This window comes from Psittacula echo, assembly GCF_963264785.1.
Source record: "Psittacula echo genome assembly, chromosome: 4".
NCBI lineage: Eukaryota > Metazoa > Chordata > Aves > Psittaciformes > Psittacidae > Psittacula > Psittacula echo.
The window spans coordinates 8,788,078-8,811,981 of record NC_137738.1 but is presented as its reverse complement, the minus strand read 5'-3'; the positions used below and the strand labels follow the sequence as shown (position 1 = coordinate 8,811,981).

Genomic DNA, 23,904 nt, shown 5'->3' with positions numbered 1-23,904 from the left:
GGGGCTTTGGACAAGGATCTGTAGAGACAGGACATGGCGGAATGGCTTTAAACTGACAGAGGGGAGACTCAGATGAGCCATTAGGAAGAAATTCTTGCCTGTGAGGGTGGTGAGGCACTGGCACAGGGTGCCCAGAGAAGCTGTGGCTGCCCCATCCCTGGTAGTGCTCAAGGCCAGGCTGAAGGCGGCTCGGAGCAACCTGCTCTAGTGGAAGGTCTCTTCCAACTCTAACCTTTCTATGATTCTGTAAAACCTTTGATCACTTTCATATGCCACAGCACACAACATTAACCATAAGCTACTTGGGTAGGGGACAAGGGGACTGACTGCACACCGAAATGGCTTGCTGTCCCTTTGCATATTGTTCTTTTGAAATAGCAATTTCTTCCTTTTTTATTGCCCAACTTTATCTATCTTGGTGATGGTGGTGGCAGCAGTATACATTAAATTCGCACACATACCTTTGTTCAAAGCTTTTATTGCTCTTCCAGTCAAAACTCTGACTGTCTAATTTTGGTGCTGTCGTCCTTAACTTTTAACTTCCTCTTTCATGCTTCAAAGTCATCATTTGGCCTATTGCAAATTCATATATGAAGAAACAGGGTGATGAATGTCTTTCCAAACACAGGCTGCCCTCGAGGTAGCATGTAGAAACAATTGTGTGATTTACATTCTCCTGTTGGCTACGCTGATGCTCATAACTAAAGTCAATAGAGTTGTAAGACTGCAACTGAGAATTTGGCTTTAGGTATGAAGCATTTATTGAACAGTTTTCTTTAGCCAAAGTCAAGGATCTATTACCCTTTAATTTCTGTCCATTTCTGGTGCCAGGATAATATACATCTGATCCAACTCTCAGAGCATATTCATTCATAATTAAAATTTAAAGAATTAGCTATTTGGCTGCTTTCAATTGTATTAATGGCTTTTTGTCCTTCTTTGAGAAGCACTTCCCCACAAAGAAACAAAAACACGGGAGCTCTGACAACACTAAGAAACTTGCCAGCTCAGCCCAGGGAATTACTGAAGGAAGTTCATCCTCTCTAGCCCACGAGTTGCAAATTCCTCTTGGCCAATAGCGGCTGTAAGTTATTCTGTGCAATGTCTACTTGTTATCTTGTGTGCTTTCAATGGGTGTTTTCACTCCAGTTCCCAGAGGAGAAGTGAAAAATCCACCACTTCCAACATTAATCAAGAGCTTTGCTGGCAGCCTTGGCAGAAAGGACTGATAAGTAGCAGCATCAGCCACATTTATCCCAGCTCTTCTTCAAAGCCAGAGATAGTAACCTGGGGAGTCACTGAAGCTTGTACTGGGAAAGTTAAACCAAAATGTTTATTATACCATAATATGCCATCATACTTGCAGATCTGAGGTCTACTTTAATTCATGATTGGGCATTAATATGTGCTTAGCACCCTGTAACTTCATCTTCACCATGACTGATATAACCATGGGATACTCTAAGAAGATTAATTTATCCTAACTTGACTTTTCAAATGACTTCATTGTCCAACTTCATGTTTATAAAGAAGGACCTGGCAGCCCTTAAATACTTTCTATTCAAGATTTCACAGATCACTTCTCTCCCACCGGAAGTTAAATACAGGCTCTTGTAGCAAATATGGCAGCAGAGTATGTAGGAGAACAATCTGTTAGTTATTCATGTGTTTTTAACCATCAGTAGTGTGGTACAGCAAATGGAAAAAAATGGAGGAGAGCTGACAAAGTAATGAGTGATCTTCTCTGCAGATCACCAGGAAATACTCTGCTGGTTACAAAGAACCACAATTAGAAGAATGTTGGCATTAATGATTAATGAGCTATTTAAAATGAGCAACTCAGATTGCACTTTACATCCCCTATCACCTGTGGGTGAGGTTTTGCATGATATAGTTCACAGACACCCAACCTGGACAGAAATAAAACAATTCATTCGTTTCAAGTTTCTGTTACAAACCAGTGGCTCAGATTGCAGAATCACACCTCATGTCACATCTTGATTAGAAAAATGGAAGAAAACAGAACTCTTCTTTCTTTAGAGAATGAATAAGAACTGATTCAGATTTTACCTTTAGTTTAGTCCTAGGCTAAGATGGCACTAGAATGCACAGCATTACTTCTAATTTGGTTGCTCATTCAAGACAAGACTTGAAAAGCACACGTTTAAATGCCTTCCAATTCCACCCTTTACTCAAGCACATGTTTAAAGAAGCACATATGTTTAAATGCTATCTTGAACAGGAATTCTTCTGCGTACTCAAGCCCAAATGGACAATCTAAAAAATCTCATATGCCTTATTCATCAGCAATAGATGTTATAAAATTTCCCTTTACACTACTGAAAGAAAACAAAGCAATTTCAACTACTGCAGCAAGTGCAGCATTACAGCTTTATCTTACTGTTAGCATTTGCAAATATAATCATGCTCATGCTGAGACTCACTCATGCCATTGTATTTTTCTCTGCTTTGACCAAGGAAGAGATTAGGGAATATCAACTGAGTTTTACTGTAACTTCCTATTTCCTTCCATGGGCGTACAGACCCTCCTTGCTACCTGATAGAAATACCTGACTATAGTTTCTTTAATGTTTCTCCTTTTTTTTTTTTTTTTCCTTTGCCTCCATCTACCTAGGCCATATGGGTACAGTTTCTTAGGGATGAATTTGCCTTGCCAAAAGAAAAACCTCCCATTTTTGCTTTGTTTTGCTAGTCAGTTGATCAACATGAGCAAAGTTTGCAAAAAATTATGGGGAAGCTGCATTTAACACCCGACCACTAGTTGAAATGTGAGCATCTATATTCAGAAAGGCAGAAAACAAAGGAACAAGAAGCCACACTGTGTTACAAAAATGGCCATACCTGGTCAGTTCAAAGGTTCATCTCATCCGGTATTATTTCCTCATAATGATTAATAGTAGATGCCTTGTGAAGAGCACAGGAATATGGCAAGCAGAAGCTAATACCTTCCTAGAATACCCTCCTAACCTTCAACAAATCACAGCTCAGACTTCGCATCTGACAAATCCAAGACTTTATATATTACCAACAGAGAGGGATAAACTTTACATCGGACAAATGGTATGCTTTGATGTTTGACTGTTGATGATAAGAAATAATGTGAAAGAAATATTTAGGCTATGTGTTAGCTCTTTTCCTTACTGTTACAGAGAAGAGAGTATTTACCCCATGATCTTCTCTAGCATCACTTGAATGGGGCTTTTGTCCGCACCACTATAAGCATTCTGCAATTCAGAGGTGGCGAAGTCTTGTTAGATCATTGTCGTGGTTTAAACCCAATCAGCCATAAATCAGCCACGCAGTCTCTCTCTCACTCCCCCCTTCTTTCCCCTACTCCTGGAGAGACGGGGAGGAGAATCAAAAGAATGTAACTCCCACGGGTTGAGATAAGAACAGTTTAAGAACTAAAGTATAACACAAACTACTACTGCTACCACCAATAATAATAATGATAAAGGAAACAACAAGGGAAGAGAATACAACACCTCACAACCCGTCGACCGATACCTCGCCCCCACCCAGCAGCAAACTAGCCCTTCTGGGTAACTCCCAGTTACATCCTGGGCATGACGTGCTGTGGTATGGAATACCTCTTTGGTTAGTTTGGGTCAGGTGTCCTGTCTCTGCTTCCTCCCAGCTTCCCCTCCTCCCTGGCAGACCATGAGACTCACAAAGTCCTTGGTCAGACTAAACATTCTGACCAGCAACTAAAAACATTGGTTTTATCAGCACTGTTCCCAGGCCGAAAGTCAAAAACACAGCACTGCACCAGCTACTAAGAAGCAGAAAAAAATAACTGCTACTGCTGAACCCAGGACAATCATCTAGCTCATTTTACCATCAACTCAGGACTAAAGAGGGAAAACCACAGTGTACCTCTTGCCACAGTCGATACCAAGTTATAATCACCCCTTGTTGCTTCTGAAATGTTGGTGAAACTTCCACCTACTAAGATTAACAAAGTTACTCAGTGTTCATCATTATCATTTTAATATTGAACTACAAAGAAAATAAAATTGCCATATGGTGGAATTATCATGTCAGACATCTGTTGACTCCCTTTTATGGAAAACCAAAGTACTTTAATATGAACAAGCTGGTAGCTATTTTTAATATATGAAGATATTAAGTGTTTTGCCCCACACTGTAAGATTTTCTTTAGAGGCTTATCTCTGTAACACTGAGAAAACAGATCATGATCTTTATTTCTGTGGTGCCTCACAGTACTACAAAAACTATTGCAAAAGTTTAAATGCTAAGGTCAGTTAAGAGTACAGAGAAGGCACTGCCACAACATGTTTGTAAAGCTTTTCAGACAGCTGACTGAAAACACTGGGCTGATCTCAACCATTTACAGATTTATGTCTAATTAGAGGAATATAATACACTCAAACCACATCTTAATTTTTCAATTTGTTTGAATTTTCTTTCTTTTTTTTTTTTTACAAATTAGAACAAAAGATGTTCTTTTGTTCTTGTTATGTGGATGATAAAAATGGAAAAATTGTTTTGAGTCATCCCAAATGATTCTTTCATCAATTGTTTCATTGAGGAAAACAATAATCACGGCCTGACCCTTCCTCTCCTGCCACTTTTGTGTATGGTTTTAGCCATCTAATAAAGAAAATGCTACAACTGCCTTTATCTCTCATTTACCTATAATATGGCTGTTTGAATTACTCTAGAAAATATTATTTCTTAGACTATTCCTGCACACGGCAATTCAAGCTATCAGCATCAACCTCAAGGACAGGAAACGTTAATGTCAAGAACATTATTAGGGAAATATTTTAAGTGCTTATGCTATCCTAGTTCTAATTGGACATCATCACCAAAATGTAACCAAAAAGTATGCTTATGCACTCAGATACATACGCAAAATGCTGTTTTAGAAGACAACACACATCTAGCTACCACTGCTATCCTACCGTTTGGCATGACAGATAATGGTATTGATACTGCCTTGGTATGGATTAAATCAGTTAATTAGCAAGTCTATCACACCTACAGGAAGTGTATCCAGACTGTTGTATTCTATAGCTCTGGGAGCCTGGAATTAAACAACTAGGTCTCAGTATTAATGTAAGGAATTATCAACTTTACTGAACACATTTAGTCTAGATGGATCTCCCTAAAGCACTCAGTAAAACTCCCAGACAATTTTAGTGAATTCGTGGTCTTGTGAATTATGGAGGCTGAATTTTGGAAAATTTCATTTTCCCAAAATATGTCCATAAATAGACAAAAGGAAGGGGGAATATTCTCTTAGGGCTTTATGCTTATTAATGCCAGCACATTTGTGAAAGTCACAAAAGAATCTGGATATCAAAAGAAAAATAAATGATCAACTCTTGAATCCATTAGTCAGTGGAGTCACCTATGGCTGCATGGACATCAGAATTGCACTCTTGCTGTTCCCAGCATTCTCACACCGTCTGCGCAGCACAGACACTAATGCCCTGCTTTAAAAACCTGAAAATGATAACGCAAGTGTCATTCAAGATATGTCTACGGCCATTTATTCTGACCTCATCCTTTTCATAAAAGCATGAAAATGTCAGAAGAAATGTGTTCTCTGTATTTATAGTGTAATGCTGGGGGCTGAGCAAAACCTCCCACAAGCTGATGGGCATTTAAAAACCCTGTCAACCTCTTCAGTCTTTCTTTTTGATAGAATCCACCCACAAAATCCCAAACATTTAGTATGTGGCTAGATTAAAAGATGTAACAAAAGCATATAGTACATTTTACCTTCAAATGTTTCGTTCCCATGAGAGTCCTTTTTCTTCCTGGATCTGAGGTATGTCAGCACCATGTACTCTCTTCATACAGGCTTCCTCCCACATCATTTCTGCTCTTTCCAGAACTATTTCTAATTTACCTGGTACGTGTTCTCCTAAGACCTGGTACTTCCACTTCTGTGTTTCTAGATACAGACATAATCCTTAATAATCTGTCTGAACACATCAAAGTTAACAATAGATTTCATTCTCACCCCCTGTCATCTCACAGCAGGGAAGTACTCAGTTATTTATTAATGGAGATGAACTGAAGAGAGATGGAATCATTTCCTACAGGTCAGAATACAAACCTAGGTCTCTGATTTCTGTTTAATTGGTCAATATATCATCTCATCCTCCAGAGTGGATTTTAAAGAAATGGTTCCTATTTCTCAGCCCATATTTCTACGCACTTCTAGGAGAGAGTGGTGTAGTTAGATCCACAGAACAACAATTCCTCAGTGCAATGTCACTGCCCATCATTTATGTTCCCCCTCAGGAGAAACTGGCAAGTCCCACAGGTTTCTGCCTTAAATCACTTCAGAGACTTTACTGTTCACCTTTGCGTTAAAAAAAAATCCAATGTAATACTTTCATCTGCCTTTTATAATTATATAGATATACATGCTTGCAAAACCATAGTGCAAAAAAGGGACATTTCAAGAAAGCAGTTAAAAGAAAGGAAAACTATGCACAGAAATTATACACTGCCTTTGTGAAAAATCATTTGTAACAGAACTGCAAATCTGAGTAAGGAGCATGGAGGTATTAGAAAGCATCTAAATCTGACGCAATGGCCATATACAAACAAAACACGAGCACCAGTGATTCAGATCAATTGCTGAATACCAAATGGAAGCATGGAAACTATTGTGATCATCATTTGCTGCTGCAGCAGCAGGACTGATACTTTGCTGCTGTACACTGTGGTGTCTGCTGGCACTGAAGCACACTGAAGCTGTGCTTCATCATAGGTGGAAACCTGCTCTGGGTTTCCACTGCTGGGAGAGGAGAGTCACACATCAAGTTCATCTCTCTTTCTCTCAGCTCTAATCATACACCAAAGTAAAGAGAGAGAATATATTATCTTGTGCTTTCTGAAAGGCAAATCGGGTGAGCCAAACATGTAAACCACAGTGCTTCAGCCACAGAAATCTACCAAATGAAACCGTGAACAAGACCTTCAGGCAGCTCTCGTGAATGGTAAGAGGACTGAATGACTATTGCTTTCCTTGCACAGGAGAAAAGCAGCTCCCAGACACAATGCAAGGCTACTGAAAACCAGTAGTAACTGTAACACCCGGGCCTTTTGAGCCACACCACATGCGTAACAGCTATGTGACAGTCCAGTTATGGGCCACCAGCTCTACAACAGCCTCGTGTTCCACCTGGATGAAACAATCCCACTTCTATATAATCCTGATATAGTGATGTTTGTTTAGTGTATTGGGAGGCACAGAGGGGCAAGGGCAGACAGATATGGCGCACAAGACAGAGCCAAGCGCTGCTTTGTATGACAGGATGCTTCCTAAGAAAGCAGCTGGAAGAAAGAGAGCCTGGGAATGGAGGGAAATAATTCTCCAACGGCGTATTACAGGCTAAATTTTGGGTGTGACTTTGCTCACCAACCATTAGATACTGTGTCTCATGTTATACAAAGGGATTTTATAGAAATATCGTAGTGCTAAAGCGACACAAGCAACTTATTAGGAAAACGGATTAGCAGCATCCTAGGAAGAAAGGCTGGAATCAAGATTATGTTTGTTCTACTTGAAAATTAAATTCCACCATATTTAGAAATTGTAATGAATGAGTCAGAATTTGAGACTGGGTAACACCAGTCTGGGTTAAAACCCCCACATAATATAGCAAACTTTGTAGTAAATGAGCTTGGTCATTTCACCATGAAAGAAAAACAAAATTGAAGCTGCAAGTGGCCTCAGATCCTTCTTTCCCAACTTTGAAAGAAACTTTGCTTTGCAACTGGTTAACCAACAATTTAGACAAGTGTCTTGAGGTACTCTGGATACTGACAATGCTGTACTTTAGTTTACAAACCTTTTTTTTCCCCTGTGCATACACACTGCAGGGGATATTTTCAAAGCAGTGCTCAAGGTCTAGACGCATCCCACTGACTTAATGGAAATTGCATGGTTTGGCTTCCTTTAAGGAAGCCCTTTCCCAGATGGGGCTGGAAAACTATCCCATGTGGATGGTGCCTCCTGAAGCTAATCCACAGCAGAGCTAAAGGCAAAGCAGCCCATGCAGAAGCCTGTTGTCTCTGGACTGCATAGTGCAATGAAGTGCCATTGCTGATCAGGTCCAGGTATTTTAATGTCTGGTTTCCCAAGCAACCAGTTAAGATTGGCCTTTGGTGGCCCAGTGTGCTACAAACTGCCTGTAACAACTCTTCTTCTCTAACAACAACCAACAGCAACTCTTATCCTCTGAGCCTGACACAAAGCTCTGGTTTTAGAGGCAAAATTCTCTGTAGGCTATAAAGTTAACGACAATCACTATTATTTGGCAGTTCAATGGCAAGGCTACATGCACGAAAGTGTGTATTTCAAGTAGCTAATTTACACATTAAGGACACACTTAAGGATCTATATATGTAAAGGTCTTATCATAAGATTTTCGAAACACTGAAGTAATATAGAAATGTTAAGTAAGATGAGAGAACTCCTCTTAAGAACAAAGAATCACAGAATTGTTAGGGTTGGAAGAGATTTCTGGAGATGATCTATTCCAACCCACACATTCACTTTGTTTTTCTTTTTAAGCTTTGCCTTTTGAACACAAAGAAGGGAAAAACACAGCTATGCAATATGCAACAGAAGATCAGGATGAGCACCAGAGCTCATGCAATTTGGCTTCTGTGGGAGCTTAATGTCCTTGAAATCTTTATGCCAAAACCAGATTTGACTGAATTGGTCATGGGACTGAATATTTATTAAGAGGGACAGGCAGACAACTACACAATCATGTGTCACACTTGAAAACAACAAAACAATGAGCCAACCCAACACACTGGTGTGCTGAATGCTCTGGTCTAAATGCTCCTTGTCTAAAGCAATATTTATGTACTGAACTACTGAAGAACCAATATTAAATGGGCAAGTCAGATGTAATCACGTAGCAAATACTAAAACAGAGATAGAGAATTTTAGTGTTCGCTGCATCCTATTTCAATTTTCTAGGAATCTTATTGAATGTCAGGATGAATAGTTATGTTTTAAAATAATTAACCAAATTATCAAAAATCACTAAAAGAAACTAAAAATGCATAGTATGATATTTTAAACAAAAGAAAGGCAAAAAAAGAGCATGGGTTTCATGCACCAACCTATTTTTCTGTCTACCTGCAGTTGAAATGTGAGTACTTCCACAACTACAATACTTGCTTAGAGATCGTACTGCAAATGAAATTTGTCCTTAACACTTGAATTCATAGAATCATAGAATGTTTTGGGTTGAAAAGGACCTTAAGATCATCTAGTTCCAATCCCCCTGGCAGGGGCAGGGACACCTTCCACTAGACCAGGTTGCTCCAAGCCCTGTCCAATTTGTCCCTGAACACTTCCAGGGATAGAGCACCCACAGCTTCCCTGGGCAACCTGTGCCAGTGCCTCACCAACCTCACAGTAAAGAATTTCTTCCTGAATCTAACCTAAATCTCCCTTGTTTAAGTTTAAACCCATTACCCCTTGTCCTATCACCACAGTTCCCCAGTGATGACGAGTCCCTCTCCAGCTTCCTTGTAGGTCCCCTTCAGATCCTGGAAGCCTTCTCTTCTCAAGGCTGAAAACCCAATCTTCTCAGCCTGTCTTCATATGAGAGGTGCTCCAGCCTCCTTATCATCCTTGTGGCCTCCTCTGGACTTGCTCTAACAGTTCCATGTCTTTTTTAGTTGGGGACACCAGAACTGTACACAAGTTCTGTCATCTAGCAAGCATGAGCTTTGCCTATTGGGGCCAAGGAACTGTGGACTGGTTGGTGTGAATGTCCAGAGGAAGAAGTGGCAGCAGCACAGATGTACAGAAAGAACCCAGACCCCGTGTATAAGAACAGGCACTACAAACCATATAGTGGATAATTTTAAATGGAGATGGGTGAAAAATACTCTTCCTCCTATTAACTACATTGATTTAACGATTACTGTGTCTCCATAAAATATATTCACATTTACTACCCTGTGTAAAGGTCGTGTACTCCACTGCCATTCTTAAAACTGAACTTTTTCCATGGAAAATACTCTTCTTTTTCAAATGCTTGTTTTTATTTGGCAGGTGAATGAAGACACTGAGCCAAGCCTGTCATCGTCCCCGCTACAATGAATATCATTTAAATCCACTGCCTCAATCTGCGTAAAGAAACATACCCTTCACCTGATGTGTGCCCTCCAAGGCAACTGACCAAATTTCAGCTCATCCATTTAATATGAAGTCAACTGAATTCTGCTTGACCAAAAATCAGCGCCTATTGTTCCAAAACATGCAATCATCTCATAGTATATTGCAATTGCTGGTTAAGTGGCTCAGTGTTATTGATAAGAGCCCACTCAGATGAAAACAAACAGGACAGCCAGAATCCCTTGGGAAAAAGAAAAAAAAAAAAAAGGCTATTTTCACACAACTTTCAGAAACAGTTTCCAACACATGCGAGCAGAGGCTGCTCTGTGGATGGGCTGTCATAATCAAATCTTTAGAAAGGAATGAGAAATGAGCTTATTATTCTTGATTTACTATCACTTCATTTACGATTTCCAGTTAATACAGATCTACAAAGCCATGCTAAAGATATACTAAAGGACTAATTGTGCTAGCCTAATTCAAGAAAAACCAAGACTCAAAGTCCTTTTGAAGCTTTTCCACTTCTGCCAACTCCAGCAATTTTTATTGCAAGCCCTGCAGTACTTGATGTTTTGCTCAACATTCCGGCTCCTGGAGTTACACAACATGTGAATCTCCTTTGTTTTCAATTTTAAAAGAGGTTTATTGCCTTTATGATTGAATAGAAAAACTTGCAAATGAGACTTTAAAAACAGTGTCAAAAATAAAAGAGAAAAAGAAGAAATAACTGTATCATTTTGCTGAATAACTTCATACAGAGTATGATATTCTTAGCCCATATAAATATGGTCTAAGCATAAATGAATTCTGAGCCCCAGTGTATACTTATGGCTCATCCATAGTTAGCAACACACAGATGTGTATTTTCACTTAAGGGAAGTCCTGCTCTTGTAACACTTAAGGTTGGGGATTTCTTTCCATGTGCACCAAGTCATGTAAAATTTTGAGCCTCCTCCCATTCAGTGTGGGGGGAGTGAAGGACCTCTCCTGCCATCCTCAGCTACCACACCAGTGGCCATGAGTTCCTTCAAGCATCAATGGCAAAATGAGAAGCAAAATAGAATCACAGAATCACAGAACAGTTTGGGTTGGAAGGGACCTTCAAAGTTCATCCAGTCCAACCCCACTGCAATGAGCAGGGGAAAAAAGGTAGAGAAAACCTCTCTCACTGACCACCTAACTGGTGCTGATTTTGTACTAACTGCTCAACTGGGACAAACTGGGCAGCTAAGTCCTAAAATTGCTTGATCCAGAGTTTACTGTAAGCTACATGATGTTCCTATGGGACAGCTATAGGCTGGGGGCTCCTACGTGAAGAGCCTGGATCAAAACCTAGGTAGTAAACTATCCCTCCCATGATGGATGGCTGGGCTGCAAATCCTACTTTGCTTTTTAACACTGAACCAGCACAATGCCTTCTTCATTTCCCTCTTCCTCCCACCTCCTAATTTCCATCTTTTTTTCTCCTTACCTGATATTGTTTATTTCTTAAGCTATTTGAGGCAGGGCTGTCACGTCCTATGTGTTTATGCAGTGCCTTGCATGAAGGCTGACAGCTCTAGATGCCATTATAATCAAAGCGGAAGGGGCGTGGGGGATTTTTAAGGAACTAAGGAAAATGAGGCATTCACCTGCCATTGACATTCAATAGGATTTGAGTACCTTTTTCCCCTTTGAAAAATCTACATTTAAAAGTATAATAATTAAGATGTCTGTCATTACCAAAACATGCATTGTTAAAATATGACACAGCCTCCAAGTAGGGAAAAACCTTCATTTAGAGCAGATCCATTAACAGAAAGCACTTTTTTTCCTTCAGAAGCACTAAGATCTTATTTGTCTAAAATCACACACAACTACATTCGACACACTTCCTGGAAGTACCATGTCTGACTTGTATCATACATTGCATCAGTTAGATATCTTCTGAGAAGTACACACTCCATCAATTTAAGCACTAACATTTTATGTGGGTTTTTTTTAAAGACTATTTACCATAAATAGAGTTTTAAATGATCTTCTTTAAGTATTGTAATCTTTAATTGAATTCAATACCTCTGCAAACAGAGCAAACAATCTCTGACTGATTTGATCATTTGCTTCTATTCTATTTCAGACATGCACTGGTTTGCAGTCATGTAAGGTTTTTTCATTAGCAATTGCTGTTCAGCTGCATATTTTCTCCAGTAATCTAATTAATGCTAGAAAGGTAACTTTTCTTCTTGCGCATTATAGTATGTCAATGTAATCAACACTCTTGCAGAGGTTATATATAAATAAGAATCAGGGGAAAAATATAATGCAAAGGACAAAATTGAAAGGGAATGCAGAAATTAAAGATTTTCCATGAGATGGTTAGTGCCTTCATCTCCCAGTGACACCAAGATGGAAAGTGATTACACAGCACCCTGCAGGGCAGACCCATGGGAGTCCTATGGTTCACTGCAAAGAAATTATTACATGCAGATAGAGTAAGAAAACAGGTTGTCCTGGGTTCAGCAGTAGCAGTCATTTTTCTCCTTCTTAGTAGCTGGTGCAGTGCTTTGTTTCTGACTTTCAGCCTGGGAACAACACTGATAACACCGATGTTTTTAGTTGCTGCTCAGTAATGTTTACTCTGACCAAGGACTTTCTGAGTCTCATGCTCTGCCAGGGAGGAGGGGAAGCCGGGAGGAAGCAGAGACAGGACACCTGACCCAAACTAGCCAAAGAAGTATTCCATACCACAGCACGTCATGCCCAGGATGTATAACTGGGGGCAGTCACCCGGAAGGGCTAGATCACTGCTCTGTCAGGCTGGGTATCGGTTGGCAGGTGGTGAGCGGTTGTATTCTCTTCCCTTCTTATTTCCCTTCTCATTATTACTATTGATGGTAGCAGTAGTAATTTGTGTTATACCTTAGTTACTGGACTGTTCTTATCTCAACCCATGAGAGTTACATTCTTTTGATTCTCTTCCCCATCTCTCCGGGAGCAGGGGGAGGAAGAGAGGGACTGAGAGAGAGACTGTGTGGTCTGATTTATGGCTGGGCTTAGACCATGACACAGGTATTAATGAAGAGGATAAATTATGTTTTTAATTTGATTCAGTAGCTTCCCAGGTCAGAGTTTGTTACATGAATGGCATAGAAACCTGCAGACAAATTTCAGCTTTGTCTTTGGGATGCTATCAATCTCTTTAAATCAAATCACAGGCCTGATTGCAAATTGCATTCCTGTGCAGTTGCTGACTAATTACATGTATAGTCTTAATGGCAACACAGATCCTACCAGGCAGGATTCGTAGACATAGCTGAAGTAAACCACTGTGTATTATTAATGGCAAGAAGGGCTCAGTTATATAGTCAGAATGCCATGTGCTGCAATGCCATTAATACTGAACGTTTTCCTCAGAAATGCTGATTCCAGGCTCTCAGCTACAGAGTTTCAAATGGGCTGCATCAACTACTTGCACCAGCCAGGTTAACAGGTGAGAGAGGTTGATGGAAACCTTCACCCTCAGAATGTGCTTTGGTGAGATGCTGGGCATCTCTGGATGTTCCTCAAGCCTGCCTGAAGCTTGAAACAGAGTATCTTTGGAGGACTGTTTTGCCTGATTGTCTGCTTGCCCTATTCAGAAAGAAATATACCTCACCATATAGCTGTTAGCTTAAGAAACTTCTTTCCTTCCCCAAACATGCCATTGAACACCTCAGAAAGAAAAATCTTAGCGGCTAAACATCCAAACAAGTGTGTAAAACATACTGGGGAATATTCCTGGAAACAGGCCAACCAGAAGAACAACTGTACCAGTAAGCTCCTATCTCCAAGAAATCATGCAAGGTGTCAACTGGGGATGCTCGCTATGATGTTCTTCCTCCCAGATTATGCCCCCGAGTTACCTGAGAGTGGCAGAGGCCAAAAAAGCATGCTGGGAACTGTTACAGTTTAACTTAGTTTGACTTGAATTTAGTGGCATTAATTTAGCCCCACATTCTTCAACACTGTGAGGATGTCCTGCACTTTTAGATGCAGATCTGTCTCTGGTCCATTTGATAAAGTCTTACATTTTGGTGCTGCAAAACACTGAGATCAGCCTAGCTGGATAAGAAAGTGGGAGATACTATTGAAAACAGAATTAATAACAAAGAAAATGCATTGCCTATTTTATGAAACCACTGTAGCTTACTACAATAATCATTAAAAGAACTGCAATCTACTATCTACAATGGATGACATTTTTTTGGAGGCAGCTGGTTCCATGTATCTGCAATTGGGTTTAAGTTGCCCTCCCCTCCTTCTTTTTAAACTGGATTCTCAGTACTTTACATAACAAGGAAAATGCACAAAACCTCTGTGTGTTTGAAAATACAAGTCAAAATGTTTTTTCTAAAGCTCACTTTTAACTTAAATGTTCACTTTATAAAACAACAATCTATGCTGTAGTTTTCAGTCTACAACATAAAGCACACAAAAATACCATGGACAGAAAAGCTGAAGTGTCAAGTTTGATGCCTCAATCAAATTCCAACTGTGAGTTGAGGTTTTACACAGAAACCATGCACCTTGACCTCAGCCTCCCAGTTTAATCAGCATGTTGTCCTTCATTTTTGAGAAAATTAACCTCATTCATCACATTGTGCTCCTCTTTCTCCCTATGGCTTGGGATGCCTTCTTTGTTCCTTGTCCTACTTCCAGATCCCAGAGCACAGCTGTCATGGCTTGATAGCACAGTGGGCACACAAGCAAGCATGTGAAATGAGTGAACCCAGGAAAAGCTTTTAGCAGACAGAGTAATTATAAGAGACTTCCCTGCCACAGAAATGTCCTGGTAGGTTTTAGGCTTTTAAAGCCCAAAGTCTGAATGCTGTTACTCACGGTATCCACAAGATTAAGGTATTTACTTCACTCACCTCGTTTTCCCCCTCCTTTTCCTGATAATTAAATTCCACCACATATTATACAGAGATTCTGACAAAATCTCAAAGCTACTACATGTATCACTAAATTCATGAGATGCAAATAACCTCAAACAAACAGTAAACAACAGCCTCTGACTTGGAGCCTGAGTCTCCCAGGGTGTAGAGTGCTCTTAATTCCCTCTGCTATCACTGCCTCTTAGGAGGAATTCTGCCTGAGATGAACAATCATGGGACTAGAGAAAGTGCTAATTCTCTTTTCCAGCCTCTTCCAACTTTTTGTTTTCATACATCCTGCCTCCCCTCTGCAAACTGGGTCTTTCCTCTCTATCTCCTGGATAAAGTCACCACTTCAATTAATTATCTCTAATTCCAGACATCCTGTGTTCCTACACTGAAAAGAATCAACAGAAGCCATCAAGGGAAGAAACGGTTTCTAAAAACATGCTCCACTATGAAGATGGATGACAGGGCAATAAAACTCAGCAGAAGAAATACCTGAACTGGTAAGTCTTCCTAATTTGGTACAGCAAAGGCTTACTTTACTTTCCCTCTAAATGCTGATCAGCATCACATTCATAACTCATGTTCATTATAAAGCTTTTATCTCTAATTCAAGCATTTCTACAACAGGAACAATTTCATCTGCAGAACTAATGTGATATTGAAAGCCACACTCAAAGACAGGAAAAGGCAAGGAAGCCAACTAACCTGACCAATAGGTTCTTTTGTTGGGGCCTTTCCTCTTCTAGCGGTGCTCGTGGCCAAAGTAGTGGTTGTTTCCATGACTGACGTGGACATCTCAGACTGCATCGCTGTGGCTGTGGACTCGGTTGTCATAGAGGAAGGCACTTCACCAACAAGTCTCACATTTCCTTCTATCACAATGTTGGCATCGTTTTCTGCTGCCATATTCAGAACTTTCAAGCCATTGTAGTAAAGACCAGAGAGCTGGCCTTGGAAAGGGTGGCCACGTTCTTTGCCTCCAATTTTTATGGTTGCTTGGCTATTGAAGATTGTGAGCTGACGCCCTGTGAAAATAATATTATATACATGCAAAAATGTTGACTGTGAACACTATACTCTAAATGAGTGATAACAGATTGTCATGGGGTGAATAATGGGAGCAATAAACTATAAGAAAAGGATTTGACTCATAATTCATTGCTTTTTAATGAGGTGTCCATGAAATGCATAAATTTGGAGAGCATTTGCATTTTTCTTAATTTGCAGTGTTTTGGGATTTTTAGTTTGGTGTGTTGTTTTTGGGTTTTTTTTGCTAAAAGGCCAATCAAATATATTTACAAACGTATTCAGCGCTACAAATGATACCGCTCTTCCTTTCACCTGAAAGCAGTCTTAAACATTTTGGGGTGTGTGTCAAGAATGCTATTTGTCAAGAATGCCAATTCTAATTCCTTAAGATTACTTTTTCTTCAAGTTTTTTCCACACAACACATCATAGAGCCTATAGCTTTAGTTATGTACATGTGAGTTTATGTATGTATAGACATATAGAAATATGTATATACACACAGTTTATATATATATATGCCAACAAGTCACTAAGTCAAGCGAATTTTAAAGAATCCTTTATGCAGTAATCTGTCATTTTTCTATGTAAGTGAATTCAGTATTTACATTTGTAATTAAATGATTCCTTTTTGTATTTAAATGTTTATTTTCCTTCAACATACACACTGGAGAGAAACACATGGTTCACACTGAGTATCTCAGAGGCAGATTCAAAAACAGATGTCTGATTGGCTTTCAGCAAGGCTATCAATTCAAATAAAAGATTTTAGATGTAAAAGCGGCTTCCGAAATGATACACATACCGATGGAGAAAACATGGCACATTTCCATTAAACAGAGAAATCCTCAGCAACAGTACCACTCTTAGTAAATAGAATAGTCACTTTAGCAGATTGGTTTCTGCTCACAAAAAGCATGCACACAACTTTAAGTTCTGTTTTAATTCATGTTTGTTCCAAAATCCCCTTAGAAGGTTGCAAACGTTAAAGGGACTTCATTTTGATTGGCAAGTCATATTGCCCACTATTTAAGATACCTACAGTTTAAACAAATTTTTTTTTCAGGACCATAATGAAGATAGCATAACTACAGATATTTTTAGTTAATAATTTAGATGCTGGAACATGTCATATAATCTATGAATGATTTATAATTTTTGGTTAATGTTTGCTATAAGTACCTTCATAGATTGAGTTAGTGGATTATATTTAACAGTCCCTTTAACCTTAAGTTAACAGGGTAAGATTATTAAACAGCTGGTACTTCTAGAAATGTAGAGAAATTATTATACAAGGTATGCAAATATTACTCTATATTTTACTTTTTTAAAATTTGTTTTTAATTTAGTTTTACTGAAATTTATTTTTTATGTTTATTAGTGTTACAATGAAGCACTACTTGGTTATGTTCAAATTATTGTTTTATTTGAAGTTTTAATCAATGTTTTTTACCTTTGTCGAGTAGCCATTCATCAACTACTCGACCAAGTCGATATGGAATTCGCTGTCTAGCAATCGCCAGGCGCTCGTTATCATTGTTTCCTTTAAAGTTTAAAGAGACATTTCATTGGTTAAAATCTGTAAGGTCAAAGGTTAAAAGTTAATACTTAAAGCTTGAGCTATACAGTTGCCACATGATTTTTTGAAATTTGGAATTTTAAAAAGTGCTACCTAGAACATTTCATGGCTCCGACTTTTCATTCATTCATTTATTTTATTTTAGCAAACAAAATTATTCCTATGTTAATTGAAAATTAGAAATCTGCATTTGAGCTAGGTTATTAAACTTATGTTATAGACAGACCCAAAAAACAAATTTAAACATCATCGAATGGCTTTACAAAAAATGATCATTGACCTCAGGGTTTTGTCTTTTTTGATGTTTCTTATTAACTAGTTAAACATGTTCAGGTGAAACAGGTTTAAGTTTTCAAACGACATCCAACCTCTCACTCCAGGTTAGTCATTTAAAGAAGAACAACACAACTCTTAATCACCATCTAAGGCACGCTTACTTCTGCTGTCTAGTACCAGACTTGCTGTAGCTGATTTCCTAAGCATAAAAAAATTCATTCTTCTTCACTTCATTTAAATACATTCCAGACATTCAAATATATGAATCAGAGCAGACATGGGTAATTCACTGTTTGTACATTCTCATATAGGACACGTGGACAATATCTTGAAGGAACACCAAGGCTTTGACAAAAGTGACTTGCTGAAAGGTAGCCTGGTTCTGAAATGTGGAAGTGCTTTAAAATTTAGCAAGAGGCCATTTGTAGTGGAATTTCAGAAATGAAGAACTAAGCAGAACCCAGCAATGCAAAACACAAATTTGTCGTATTTGCAAACCATATCTATTCTCAGTCTGTGCAGAGATCTTTGCCTCCTTTAAACAAAGCCATGAGATTAAATATGGCTGGTAGAGTCAGAAAAACATCAGACAGTGAGGAGTAATTAGCAAACCACTTTAAATATTTATTTCTAATTATAGCTTTTTGTGTTTGAACGATATAGGTGTGATCCCTCAGAAAAGCTTGTCTTGTACTTAAAACTTTTCTTAGGAGAACAGTAGTAATATTTCCTTCAGTGTAAATTTTTGTGGTGGCAGTAGTATTTTAGACAAACAATACCTTTTTCTTCCATTGCATTGGTTGATATTAGTAAAACACCTGAGAGATAAAAAGAGCCAGATGAGGAAAAAAAGCAGTCATTCCTAATGCAGGTCCAAATCCAAAGTCAACCTTGCTGGCTCAAACGTACATAATGTCTTTGACTTCAAAACACACTAAAAAACTAATTCCCCTGTCTGCAGTGGAAATATAAGTACAGGATGCAGTAGCTTATGTAGGGCTCAGAAATATATTTTCTTAAGCTAGGAGGATCTTACTGCTAATTGCCAGACCAAAGTACTACCCAAATCCAGAAAATCAATGTTGTAGTTTGTCAGACAATTATCCCTACTATCATCATCACAAGACCTAACAGCTTGCAGGGAAGCATCAGTACTGTAGCCCCCAGAAATAGCAAGATCAACAGTTTCTGTGCCAAAGCCATGGTGGTTTTACACAGACACTTACTCTGCAGTGACATGATGTGCTACTTTCCACGGTTCATGTCTCCATCATTTGGTTTAGCACGGACATAATTCATTATGCCAGAAGCTGATCTATTTTCTGTTGAAAGAATATCCTTTTCCTATTCACTTTTAAATACAGAATCATAAAATGGTTTGGGATGGAAGGGACATTTGAAGGTCATCAAGTTGAAGCCCCGTGCTATGGGCAAGTATATCTTGTATAGGCCAGGTTGCTCCAAGCCCATTCAACATGGCCTTAATGCTTCCAATGATGGAGCAGCCACAATTTCTCCAGGCAAATATGCTATTGTGAACTTCTATATGCACGTCAATATTAAAAAGTGCACAGGTGTATATATAAAAAATATATATTTTTTGCACGTACATTTTGCTCTATTCTCAATGTTCAGAAGCATTCTCTGTAAAACAATATTTACTGAAACTTTTCCTTTTCTGCCTTTTCAAGAAACTGCTCCTTCACTTACAACAAGCTTCCTGTGACTACATGGAAATTTAGGAAGTACAGGAAAAACATGAGAAATGTCATGTGGTCAACATGGGAACCAAGATAAGCAGTGCAATCCTCCACATTTTTGTTCTGGATTTGTTATCTTCAATTAAAAAAAAAAAAAAAAAAAATATATTGACCAGTGAGTTCATAACTGATATTCCTTGATAGCCAGTTACTTTTAAGACTTACGTTTAGCTTTTCAAAATGTTTCTACAGTTTTTGTTGAGGCATTACCACTTGATTCACTGAATAAGAGACATCATCCTATTTCCAAAACATTGCTTTAATGTAAAACAAATGAATCATGAGGTTTTGTAGCTGTTTCTATTGTTTTTTTGCTATCCATCTATATATATAAAAAAGGGGGGGGGAGTGGGCAACAATCTTCTATGTCATATATAACAAAAGGCTAAATTGTTCAGAATGGGGTTGCAGGCATAAAGAATCTATTAATGCAATAGAAATAAGTCTCATGGATGTAGATCACAGTTCACTTTTCAGATTCACTCACTGCTACTCACTGGATGCCCTTCATTAATAAATACACCCTAGACCTCAGAAGAAGTATATAGTCATGTCAAAATGAAATAGTGTTCACAACTGCATACACTGGGAATGCATTAAACTCTATGATGTTTATTCAACCACTGGGTGCAAATCAGGAGCATTTGGTAGAAGGAACCTCGGCAGGCACCAGTCTGGATACCTAATGCTATGGCACCTTTCTACTGTAATTCCACTACTGACATGGGATTTATTCCAAAGAAGGTTTACTGCTGCCTTCACTTTCACTACTTGGCAGCTGCTCCAAGATATTTCTATGGTGACCATGGAAGCTCCCCTGTGAATTAGCAGCATAAATTTAGTCTTGGCCAGCTTCTATATTTCTTTATTTCATTAAAAAGTCCATGTAGTGTGTATGTTTCTTGAGAATATTGCACCCAATTATAAGGTGATTTTATCTGTAAATTATGTCTTATACTGACTGCAGCAATCTTGCACCACTGGGAGCAAAATACAAATGAAAAGCAAGGAAATAACTATTTGATTTGCAAAGGTCACACACAAAAAAAATAACTGCTGATTACATTAACCCATCCCTCATCAGAGGAAAAGTGCATTGTCAAATACATCTCAATCTGACACTATTACATTAGCTTAAATTCTTCTAGTGTATAATATAAATGGAAGGGCTAGGGGGAAATGGTGTGGAACTCTTCCAGATTCAGTTTCAAGGAGAACATACAGGTTTAGTAATGATGAAACTAGCAGACACATAGGTAACTTAACAACTACATTAAAGAAAATTATACATAGCAGTGAATGTAATGGAAAAGATGTTAAAAGCAACAAACATCCTATTAACATTTTTAAAAACACACATCTTTTCAATAACTGCTTCTTCCCAAACAGCTGATCTGGATCATATGCTTGACGAATCTGGATAGTCCCACAGAACTCAGTAAAACTGTGTGTATTTACTTCGTCTGGTAATCTCATCCTCAGTAGGGAAAACATAAATACCACATATTGTTTTCTCAGGAGTACTGTGTGCACAGTTTTCATGCTTCTTTTATTTATGCTTGCTTTTTACCAATATGGTGAACCACAAAGAACTTGTTCAGTAAAAACACTTCCAAGAAGGTTAATAAATTTTTTCATACTCTCAATAAACTTGTGGCTTTGAGATTCTATTTCTGTTCCCCCTCTGAAAGATTAAGTGCTCTGGAAGGCATGATTTTCAACTTTAATTCATAAATAACCCCACAACTGATATGCCCAAACTTTAACTATAGACAGCTCTGTGACTATCCAGCATGACTCCTCCTGGTTATATGACCGAGATTTCTTTGATTAAAAAAGCTGGGTAGAAATGATTCACTCAGGATGTGCTCTGTGACATTGTCTAACTTGATTGAATTCTAGATGGCTTCATTCTGCTGCCAAATAAATAATACTTTGTCACAACACAGTGTTAATTCTGTAGGGGCAGAAAGGTTTCAAGGGAATAACTGCAATTCCAAAGAATCAAGGTAAGCAGAGAGGATCAGCAAAGGCCAGATCTTTGAGTGGGAGCTAAATCTTGCGGCAAGATTGAGAAGAAGCAGTCCAAAATAACTTTAATCATACCTTTATATCTATAGGTCAGCTGGGACAAACTGACTACGTGAACTTCACTAATATGTATTTTATCCCTCCCTGATTTATTGTATTGTCAGTGCTGGAGTGTAATTCTATTTTGTTCTCTGAAATAAAGGTGTCAGTTATTGATGTGAAATAGCAGCATCCTTGAAACAGAATAAGTGAGAAGGTTGAAAATCGAGTCTGTGAAGAACAACCTAGACTGGAGAACGGTTTCTTTAAAACAAACCCGTTAACAGAATACAAAATTACCTTGTTAGTCTCAGTAATCTGCTAGGGAAATAAATAATGTGATGAAACCAAGGTCTATCTCCTTTTATAAACAACCCTTCTCTCCCTAGTTTTGCTCATAATGATTCTGACACTGCTATTTCTGAATCATGACTTCCCTGACACCTGCAAGAGGAAAGTAGAGACGCGTATCATTCCTCCAGATGGAGTTAAGAATGAAACCTGACTGAAGCCTCAACTGCATGGTATGAGAAGTAGCCACAGCAATAATGCGGTGCAGGGGCAAACAGTCCACATAATATCTCATGTGTCCACACTAGGAAATGAAAGCCCAATCTTGGTAATGGCCCATACTAAAATCCTTCTGAATCATTTGTTACTACTACTGTGCGCACACAGTTGTGTACGCAAATAATACACTAAATGTTGGAATAAACTGGAGACTGCTTCTTCCCAGCAAAAGACAGAGTGACATTTTAACTGCTATCAACTGCAAGCACAAACTTCTACAGGTCTTACATGCAATTTTGTCATTCACACTGGCTCCGTATCTTGGCTATGCATGGATGCTTTCAGTGTCATCAGAGTCGTAACATAAAATGATGACTGTAATGCATTTCAAATAGCCAATATAGAAACATTCTCTAAAGCTATATTAAGATTTAAATTTAAATAGTTTTTAACTGTCATTGCAGGAACTCGGTGGCTATGTCTACATTGCTCTGTTTGACCAAAGATCCCTTAGAGAGGTCACTCAAATTGGGGCTCCCCACCCACGTGTATGCTGCAGTCCCAGACTTCCCATGCACAACGAATAGGGTGTGCCAGGGCATAACCTTACTTCACTTGCCACTGTATATACCTCTAGCAAGTCTCACTCCTAACAAAGTCAGCTCCAAAATACCCTGCAGCACATCGCATTATCTGATCCCGCCTGCTGCCCTCATAAATTGCCCACAAGCATCTTGTCCTCAGCGGCCACCAGTAAGCTTGCCTTTACGTGTCCAAACACAACATCACCTTTTTCATCACAACACCCTGGCTCCAGGACAGACAGGCAGGGGACTGGGTTGCATAGGACAGAGAACAAGAGGTCCAGGTCCACCTCAGAATATTACTGCGTTTGCAGGGAACACTGGCACTGCTCTGACTTGTATTTTTGCTGAATGCTTACAGACTTGGCTATCCGGTATTTGATCCAGGAATAAATTCTGGATGGATCAGATGAAGCTGTCTTTTTCAGTTGCTAAATATGCCAGCTCTACCTGTTACAATGCATAGGATGAGGAGTTGGGAGAGATGGAGGGGATACAGTGGTCAGCCTTGAAGGCTATCGTACAAGGAGTTAGATATCCAGAAGGCTGATTCGGGCCTCCTCCAGTGTTCAAAAGGATAGCAGACACACAGTTCTAGGATGTGTATATAATAAGTAAGAGTGCAACTCCACAATGCCTTACCTTGTTCCAGAAGAACTAACCTATAAAAAAGAAACCACCATGAGGTATGACTTCTCCACTCTAAATTGTCAAACCTGCCAAGTTCATATTAAATGACCATAGCATAATACAGCCCTTTTCAACATAGAGGGACTACTTATAATGAATATTAATTGTTCCAAGAGAATATTCTGCTCACAGAACAACTGACAGCAGTCTTCATAGCAGAGTGAAATCTCTCATCAGTAGCTTATAACACTGCTAAAACTCAAAGCAAAACTTGGGTTCCCTTAAAGAATCCAATTACCAGATTTATTAAGATGTATGTATAAGTTGATTCTGATTCCACTGATACTAAAGACTGTACCAAAACATCTTATGTTCATCTGTAAGCTCGTTTCACACTTCCATACTAAACAA

General features: G+C 38.8%; 1 protein-coding gene across 28 annotated transcripts in view; it reads right to left on the bottom strand.

The window, feature by feature from the left end:
* Positions 1-23,904, bottom strand: part of NRXN1 (neurexin 1) — a gene marked incomplete at its 5' end in the record, with an annotated part of 676,782 nt that overhangs the window by 78,424 nt on the left and 574,454 nt on the right. For 20 of the 28 annotated variants that reach the window (XM_080615047.1, XM_080615057.1, XM_080615070.1 and 17 more), the window contains 2 exons: positions 15,763-16,082; positions 17,538-17,627. In XM_080615047.1, coding sequence (XP_080471173.1) covers positions 15,763-16,082; positions 17,538-17,627 — 410 coding nt within the window. The remainder of the gene's footprint in view (positions 1-15,762; positions 16,083-17,537; positions 17,628-23,904) is intronic. The other 8 variants (XM_080615056.1, XM_080615058.1, XM_080615060.1 and 5 more) reach the window with 2 other exon arrangements.